This window comes from Lucilia sericata, unplaced genomic scaffold, assembly GCF_015586225.1.
Source record: "Lucilia sericata isolate MDLA Ls3-8-SP2 unplaced genomic scaffold, ASM1558622v1 Contig001241F_arrow, whole genome shotgun sequence".
Lineage (NCBI taxonomy): Eukaryota > Metazoa > Arthropoda > Insecta > Diptera > Calliphoridae > Lucilia > Lucilia sericata.
In genome coordinates, this window is record NW_023995198.1 from 38775 (window position 1) to 48252 (window position 9478).

The 9478-nt window shown below is 30.0% G+C and overlaps 2 protein-coding genes across 2 annotated transcripts; both read left to right on the forward strand.

The window, feature by feature from the left end:
* Positions 1-727: 727 nt before the first annotated feature.
* On the forward strand, positions 728-1371 carry LOC119610592. The gene is made up of 3 exons (XM_037965886.1): positions 728-931; positions 986-1153; positions 1216-1371. The coding sequence occupies exons 1-3, from the start codon at positions 728-730 to the stop codon at positions 1369-1371; spliced, it is 528 nt and encodes a 175-aa protein (XP_037821814.1).
* A 5335-nt stretch (positions 1372-6706) lies between these two features.
* Positions 6707-7439, forward strand: LOC119610593. Its single transcript, XM_037965887.1, has 3 exons — positions 6707-6913; positions 6998-7165; positions 7272-7439. Exons 1-3 carry the CDS (start codon positions 6707-6709, stop codon positions 7428-7430), a joined length of 534 nt encoding a protein of 177 aa, XP_037821815.1. The 3' UTR covers positions 7431-7439.
* Positions 7440-9478: the final 2039 nt, after the last annotated feature.

A 9478-nucleotide genomic window follows, 5' to 3' on the forward strand; every position in this document is an offset into this window, starting at 1 on the left:
AGTAATTGGTTTACCACTGATTTCTTTGCAAATACAGATTGCAAACTATCCCACATTTCTTTCGCTGTATTCTTCTCCCGAACATAGCACAAACAATCCGAGTGTAAAAATCCAACCAAACGATCTTTTGCTTTCTTGTCGTTCTTCATAAAATTAGGAATTGCATCCGCATTTGTAGGAGGAGCGCCGGTTAGAACGTCCAACAATCCCAGACAGTCCAAATGCAATTTGACACGAAACTGCCAATCATCGAAACCAGAGCCGTTAAACTGTGGTATACCGTGAGATTCTTTTGAGTCGCCCATAACTATTGTAATCTCTTATTAAAAGGCAGTTATTTTATATTTAATATAAAATTCGTAATCAAATTTATATTTCCAGATATTTAATCCACCAGGAACATTAAGTAAAAATTCTAAGGAATTACGTTCAGGAAACTGAATTTCTTAACTTTGGACGCGAATTCCTTCCTTAGACTAAATTATATCTTATTGGAAAACTATTCTGAAATTATTAGACTTATACCATTCACATTTTAAATGTTTTTATATTCATATGACTAAAAAGTAAAAAATGTATATTTTTTTGTTAAATAGTCAAAGCGTTAAGGTTTAATTAATATTTAATCGCCTTGTTTAAATTAATTTTGTTAATAGTTTAACTGAGTTTTTGTGTTATGGATTAGTAACAAAAATCAATAGAAAATACATAATAATTAGTCTGCAGAATGCATTTCAAAAGTGTAGTCGTGATTTTCATCAGTTTTTTAGCTTTAACATTAAGCACTGTTAGATTTACAAACATTAAATGTGAAGAATTAAGACCAAAATTTGCCACCATTTCGAAATGTCAACTTAAAATGGTACAACGCGGTGTGGCAGCTCTAGACATTTATGTTAAACTCTTGCAAATACCAGTAACAAATATAACGGTTAGTATTACTTATCCTATTCAAAATGTTCTTATTATTAACAATATTTTATAGGTGACTTCGAGTTTGTACAAAAAAGCCAATGGTTTTCGACCATTTTTGTACAATACTACCACAAACTTTTGTGAGTTTTTGAAAAATAAAAGAAAATATCCTTTTTTCAATATAGTTATGGATATGTTTTACAAAGCTTCTAATGTAAATCACAGCTGTCCTTATAATGTAAGTTTTATTATTATGAAATTAATATTTTTTATGCGTTTTTTCATAATTTTGCTTTTTAGCATGACATTATTTTGCGTAATGTAATTTTAAAAGATTCCATGTTTAAACATTTGCCACTGCCAGGAGGTGAATATATGATCAATTTGACGGTATACGCCTACAATGATCCGAAGGCTGTTGTAAAAGCTTACTTTCAACAGTTAGAAAGCATTTAAATTAGATCGCATTTCGTTGATATATTAATATAATTTAACATTTTAATAGGTTTTGGTTATTGGAATTTCAATTAAATATTAATTATTTCAATTAAATATTAATTAAATGTTGTTTTTTGGCCACATTGACAATTATTTGGACTACCAAATATAAAATGCGAAGATATACACATTTTTTACTTGGTATAACTAGTAGGGTGATCGATTATTCGACATTTTCCAAAAACCGGTTTTCGAATAGTTCGAATAGTTGACATTTCAAAAAAACCGGTTGATATTTTTCAAATTCAGAAAAAACCGGTTAACCGGTTTTTCATAATAAATAAAAAAATATATGTTAATTTGAAGAAATTAATGTTTATGTTTAAATTTGATTAATAAAACATGGCCCGAAATGATTTTTAACAGTTTAACAGATTATAACTTTAGATCTAGTCGTCTGATTTACATTATTTCTTTAATATAAAAAAAAAAAAATTAGGAAAAAAGTGGACACTTCTGTTAAACATAAGGTACTATGTAATCCTAGCTTATTCTAAAGCCCTTTTAGGAAATTTTCATAGGCATTCCAACACTTCCATAATATTTCAGCGGTAAATTAATTATTGTAATTGGAATATAATCTTAAGATTAATAAAATTTTATTAAACAGTTATCAATTTTACAAATGAAATTTTTTAATTAATTAGGAAAATCAAAAAAGTTTAACCAATGGTGCTTAAGAAAAATATATCCTAGTTCCTGGACTCGAATATTTTTAAAATTTAAACGGGCTGTATTATTATTTACTTCAAAATTTAATTTAAATAATCTTTGAATACAAAGCAAATAAAAGTATTCGAAACCGGTTTTTAAAAAGTGAAAAAACGGTGTTATTCGATATTCGAAAAATCAACATTTAGAAAAAACGACACTGGTAAAGCAGAAAAAACCGGTTTTAAAACCGGTTGAAAAATCGAGTCGATCACCCTAATAACTAGTTGACCGCTGAAACATTTAAGGATGCTTGCTCTTATGGTTTCTCAGATATACGAATTTTTGTAATTAATTTATATGCTAAATTAATTAGTAAGTTAATTGCAATGCTAATCCGCCAATTTTTCACCCAAATTTTTCAGTGCAAAATTTTTGGGATTCAAAATTCAATAGTTTCTCATATATACGAATTTTGGGATTCAAACTTCAATAGTTTCTCATATATACGAATTTTGGGATTCAAACTTCAATAGTTTCTCATATATACGAATTTTGCTATTTAATTAATATGGGAGGTGCCACACCCCTTTTTGCTAATCTACCAATGTATTAGACATTTTGTACTTAATTCATATGGTACGTACCAAATGCTTTATTGCTAATACCTCAATTTCGTACGCAAATGTTAACATGGATGTTAAAGTTGTTTCTGCTCAATTTTAGGCTTCCAGATCTAATAGTTTCCCATACAGTGTCTCTTATAAGTATTCGAATTTAGGTATACTATGAAAAGAAACCAAATTTAATAATACTTTTTGTATGCAACATAAATAAATTTGTTATATTGTCTAGACAGTCCTTAGGTTTAAAATCACGCTTTTTAAAACTTGAAAAATTTACATTTACTTAAATTAATTTAGCTTTTTTTAAAAAAAAGTCCACAAAATTACCTCACAAAAGTATACGAATTTTTCCTGTATTTCATATTTGATCATATTATACGAAACACAGATTTTATAATCGAATGGTTTTTATGCTTAAAATTGTTTTAAGGGGTTACTATCAACCGAAAAGATATATTTTTGCCCCATTTGGTACACAATGTTGGGGATTTGTACCCTCTTTTTATGTAATATCATTAAAATTGCGATTTTTGGCAATATTTGTAGTATTTTCTCTTTTTTTTCAGAGATAAAACCAAAATTTTATATTATTTTATATTAATAGACCCCTAGGAGTATCTAAAAATGGTATTTTTTGTTACAAGAATCTGTATTTAAACGATCCAAGATATATTATTGATATCATTATTCTGTCGCTAATTCAATATATTGGAACTTAAGTCAATTTTCATAATACTAGGGTCAAAAATTTTCGGGGAAAGTTTTCTTGTATATATTCTTTTAGATATAAGCTTTTATATATTTTAAGTTTTCAATGTATTGTTGAAGTGTACAACTCCAAAACATGCCTCGAAGAAACACCATTCAAAATGGTAGTATCATTATTTTTATATATCAATGACCTCCAGGCTGCATGCCACTATATCATTATGGTCTAACTCAAAAATATCGATATCTGTTTAAATATTGATTACTATGATCAAAATAAACCCAAAATTTTGGACTTACAGTGTTATTGTAATGGGCAACATAAGCGTGAAAGTTACGAATAGTAAAAACTGAAATCGACTGTATAGGATGACGTTTTGTAAAGGCATGTTTTGGAATTGTATACCGATATAATGTATTGAAAATTTAAAATATATTAGTGCTAATATGTTCATGAATGTATACTAGCCAACTTTATCGGAAAATATCGACCCTAGTGGTACGAAAAGGGACTTAAGATCCATACAATTCAATTAGAAACAGAAGAACGATACCAAAAATACATCTTGGAACTTTTAAGTACAGATCCTTATAACAACAATTATTATTTTCAGATACCTCAAGGGGTCTATTAAATCCCAATATTAAAGTTTGGGTTTATTTCTCAAAAAAGGAAAAAAATTACAAATATGGTCAAAAAATCGCCATTTTAATGATATTACATGAAAAGGTACAAATGCTCCAAAATTGTGGAACAAATGGGCCAAAAGTATATAATTTCGGTCGATAGTAACCCCTTAACACAATTTTAAGCAAAAAACCACTCGATTATAATTTTTGTGTTTCGTATAATATGGTCATATATGAAATACAGGAAAAATTCGAATAGTTTTGTGAGGCAATTTTATGGACTTTTTTTAAAAAAAGTTAAATCAATTGAGGTAAATGTAATTTTTCCAAATTTTAAAGAGTGTGATATTATACCTTAGGACTCTTTAGAGTCTAGACAATATAACAAATTTAATTATTCATTTCACACACAAAAAATATTATTAAATTATATTTCTTTTCAAAGTATGTACAACCAAATTCGAATACTTATGTGAGACACTGTATATATTTGAATTTTTATATTTAATTCCTATGGGAGATGTCACGTCTCCTATTGCTAGTCCGTCCATTTTATCCCATATTAGTCATATACATTTCAATGCAGCGTGTACAAAATTTGAGGATTCTAGCTCTAATCGTTTCCCAGATATTCGATTTTTATACCCTTCATCTTCGTGAGAAGGGTACATATATATAAGTTTGTCATTCCGTTTGTAATTTCCAAAATATAATATTCAGACCCTATAAAGTATATATATTCTGAATCTTTATAGACAGCGGAGTCGTTAAGCCATGTCGATCTGTCTGTCTGTATGTTTGTTGAAATCAGTTTTTAAAGGACCCCAGATATCGGCGAGATCCGAATCTTCAATAATTCTGTTAGGCATGCTCTCGGGAAGATCGCTATTTAAAATCAGCAAAATCGGTCCATAAATAACGGAGATATGAGCAAAAATCGGAGACAACCTCTGAAAATTTCATAAAAAATACAATTTTTTTCATTCTTTGATAAATAAGCAACAACAACAACAACACTGCTTATTCATTGCGTTGTGTATTATGTTTTTGTTTTTTTTTAGTATTTCGTTTCATATGTTTGGATGGCTGCGTGTTTCATTGCCATGTGTTTATTGTTTTTTGGTGTATTTATATTTGTGTATTTCATTTCGTATGTATGGATGTCTGTGGGTTTTACTGCCTTGTGCATTTTGTTTTTTGTGTGTTTATTTCGTTTAGCGTTCTTGTTGTTCGTTTTGCTATTGCTATAATAATGATATAGTCGGGAAAATGAAATAAATTTAAATTTTATAAAATTGATATTTTTTTAATATGTACACTGTGGTGAAGGGTATATAAGATTCGGCACAGCCGAATATTGCACTCTAACTTGTTTTTATTTAATTCACATGAAAGAGGCCACAACCCATAAATCGCCATTTTATTTCACATATTTGTCATCATCCGCCCATTTCATCTACATATGTATGTTCACATGATTGTCATCATTCGCCCATTTCATCCACAAATGTTCACATGGATGTCAAAGTTGTCCATATAAAATTTGAGAACTCTAGCAGCTTCTGAGATAATGAACTTCAATTGCTTATTTTTCATTTGGGCGTGGCACTTCTCTTACTTAAAATTTCACCCTTTTTGTTCAAAAAATATTCATATTGACCTAAAGATATTCGTAAAAATTTTGATCTGTCTAACTGTTCTGGTGTTCTAGTTATATAGATTTCAGTATTTACTTTGTATGGGAGGTGTCACGCCCACTTTTGCTGGACCACTTATTTGTATTCAAAATAATTATAGTTAAACTGAAATTCGGGACTCTTGCTGTTATAGTTTTCCAGATAGCCAGATTTTAGTATTTATTTTATATGGGATGTGCCATAACCACTACCCCATAAACACTATTGCTAGTTCGCCCATTTTTATCCATAATATTTATATTGAAACTAATGTTAATTGTACAAAATTTGGGGCGTCTTGCTGTTTTAGTTTTCCCAATATTCCCATTTGGTTATTAGCTTGCAATAGCAGGTAAAGTAGTATATGTAGGCGTGGCAATAAAAAGCAGAATATGTTTCCTTCCAGAAACTACAGGAACACACTATGAAAATTTAAAGAAAATCCGTTTTAGACGTTTCGCTGTCCATAGGCTTTAAACAAACACACATATAAGATCCAATACAGATACCGACTTTAACGCTCCTAACTGGATTAGTACTATAAGTATAGCGATGAAATTCGTCATAAACAAGTTTTATAAGAACAAAAATCTCTCTGCTAGATTTGATGAATATCGTTTCATAGTTGATCCTATCCCCCATATAAAATCAAGTTTTATAGGAATCAAAATCTCTCTGCCAAATTTTTATGAGGATCAGTCCATACTTGCTAATCTTTTGATTTATCACAAATAATACTTTTTGAAAGCTATTATTCACTATGTATTTCAAATTCTGATTAAAATTCAAATTGTATATCAAATGTTCCAAAATGTAGTTTTACAAAGAATAACATTTTAAAATGCGTTTTTAATTATCTACAAAATTAAATAGTTTTAATATGAATTTAAATATATGTATATATATGTATATGTATATAATTCCTATTAAAAATTTTAAAAAAGTCACTAAATATGGCTGTGTGCTTTATGACTTGAAGCAATACTTTTCATCGATATCAAAATGAATTTAAAATTCTTTATATTAATTTTCACTTTTCAATTAATAAGATTTTCATTGACTTCTTTAAAGTTTACAAATATAAAATGTGAAGAATTCGATTCAAAATTTGCCGCATTCCATGAATGTCGTCTACGACTGCCCAAACGTAATACAGTGGCTTTACACATTTATGTTAAACTTTTTCAACTACCGGTAAATAATGTGTCGGTAAGTTGTAATTTTTTAAAATTATTTTTAATATTTTTTTATAAAACTAAATGTGAATAGTTGTTTTTTTAATTGAAATTTTAGATCAATTTATCCCTGATGAAAAGAGCCAATGGCTATAAACCATTTTTGTATAATGTATCTACTGATTTTTGCCTCTTTATGAAGAACAAGAAACAACATCCATTTTTAAATTTCTTTTTAAGTTTGCTGGTCAAAGCCTCAAATATAAATCATACATGTCCATTCAATGTAAGTTTTCATTATTAAAATTTAAAAAAATTCAAAATTGGCAATTGGCAATTAATTTTAAATTTTAAAAAGATATTAACAAATTTACTTTTTGCTTTCTTTTTAGCATGATGTCATTGTTCGTAATTTAGTTTTACAAGAGTCAATGTTTCAAATTTTACCACTACCATCGGGAGACTATATGTTCCAGTTAAAAGTGGCCGCCTATAATGACTGGAAGGCAGACGTGAAAGTCTACTTTCAACGAAATGACAATGGAATTTAAATTCTATTTAGCGCAAAATACCTACATAAGCTAAAATGAACTAGTAATAGTGGGCGTGGCATCTCCAATATGAATTCAATTCAAAAATTCGTTTATCTTTGAAACTATAAAAGCTAGAGTCACCGCTTAGGTCCATGATTAGGTTTAGGTGTTCAAATTTATATACCATATATAAATAAGTATCCAGATAATAAAATCGTTTTCAACCCTTATCACACATACTTTTACCAGTCTAATCATCAAAATTTTGCCGATCCAGAGGACACTTCCAGTTTAAAATAAGTCGTATACATGTAAGTCGTATTAGAAACAGAAAATAACACTAGTTCGATGCAACGAGTAACCCACACAGTCACTCGGAAATGAGTCAACGGCGAAAGCCTTCTCAGATGTTTTAGATTAGTATGGTGGTAGTTAGAACACATGACAGTTTCAAGCAGATAAATATTATTCACTAAACCACATAAAACATTAATATCCAAATTCGGGGGGACGAGTTTTTCTGATCATGATACGGTTTTTAGGTTTTACGTTCTGCCATGAGTACAGTTTTATTTGGTTTCTATTAGGTCCCTTTGTAACGTCTGGAAAAAAACAGGATTTGAAAGGAGAAAAATAGCGATAGAGACAATAAATATAATATTGAGGGAGTGAAGAATAAAGATGGTAACGAGCCGATAGAGAAGTAGAGAACATAGTGTGTGATTGATTACACAACCACTTCGAAAATTTTAGGAATGCGAGAATACGTTCAAGTTGAACAGTTGACAGATCTGATAGATCAGAAAAGTATGGCGACCCTATTGCCTGATGACGAATCGATTCAAGGGCCGGGCAATTACACAGAAGATGAGTAATAGTTTCCTCCTCCTCTTCATTTTGACAGCTCCTAAAAGAGCCATTAAATGGAAGACCAATGCGTCTTGAATGGTTTCCGAACTTGGAATGACCAGTAAGCGCTCAGATGTATTCTGCTTAGCGGATGTTTTATGAGGATCCATATAAGGCCATAGCATCTTAGCGATTTAGCAAGTATGTTCTTGAGACCACCGGTCTTGAGCTGAACTAAAACAAATGTTGTGTATTTGTTTCTTAATGACAACTAGGGGGACGTCGCAGAACAGGTCTATATCCAGTGTGGCCATCCTCGTACCAGCTTTCGCCAAGGTATCAGCAGTAATATTATAAATTATATCCCCGTGTCCTTTGACCCAAACAAGGGTAATTCTTGAACGTCTCGCCATGTCATTGAGAGGCGCCCGGCATTCTTCTGATAACGATAATCTGCATTCTTTGTTTAAAACTAGTTTAATCTATATTTTGTTTATTTCAGTAATCTTAGTTTAACTGAATGTTATTGGCCAAAATTCAAAAGTACCTTTTATAGAACGAAAAAGTACCAAAAAATCACCTTTTATAGGTTTTCACTAATCTCGGGCCTTTAATGTTTAAAATCATGTTTTTAGGTCCAATATTGTAGAAAATTCAAAAAGTACCTTTGTAGAACAAAAAAGTACCAAAAAATCCCCTTTCATGTGTTGTCAATATTATGGAAAATTCAAAAAGTACCTTTTGTAGAACGAAAAAGTACCAAAAGGTCCCCTTTTATATGCCAAAATATACCCTTTTATAGGTTCTCACTAGGGTTCTATAGTTGAAACGAAAAGTCGACTTTTCGACATTTAGTTAAAAGTCGACTTTTCGACCTTTCGACTTTTTCCATTTTATGAAAAGTCGATTTTTCGACTTTTCGACCTTTTTCATTTATTTAAAAGTCGACTTTTAGTATTTAATAAATGGTCGACTTTTCGACTTTTTCCGACTTTTCGACTTTTTCCGACCTTTTTCGACTTTTCGACTTTTTCCGACTTTTTTCGACTTTTTCCGACTTTTTTCGACTTTTTTCGACTTTTCGACTTTTTTCGACTTTTTCCGACTTTTTTCAACTTCTCGACTTTTTCCGACTTTTCGACTTTTCGATTTTTTACGACTTTTTGACTATTTTCGACTTATTTCGACTTTTTTTTCGACTTTTTTCGACTATTTTT

Excerpts from the sequence above, each read along its gene's own strand:
- LOC119610593 (XM_037965887.1), top strand. The coding sequence starts at position 6,707 with ATGAATTTAAAATTCTTTATATTAATTTTCACTTTTCAATTAATAAGA. Across the intron at positions 6,914-6,997 it reads TACCGGTAAATAATGTGTCG|ATCAATTTATCCCTGATGAA; the intron begins GTAAGTTGTAAT and ends TTGAAATTTTAG. Across the intron at positions 7,166-7,271 it reads ATCATACATGTCCATTCAAT|CATGATGTCATTGTTCGTAA; the intron begins GTAAGTTTTCAT and ends CTTTCTTTTTAG.
- LOC119610592 (XM_037965886.1), top strand. The coding sequence starts at position 728 with ATGCATTTCAAAAGTGTAGTCGTGATTTTCATCAGTTTTTTAGCTTTA. Across the intron at positions 932-985 it reads TACCAGTAACAAATATAACG|GTGACTTCGAGTTTGTACAA; the intron begins GTTAGTATTACT and ends AATATTTTATAG. Across the intron at positions 1,154-1,215 it reads ATCACAGCTGTCCTTATAAT|CATGACATTATTTTGCGTAA; the intron begins GTAAGTTTTATT and ends TTTGCTTTTTAG.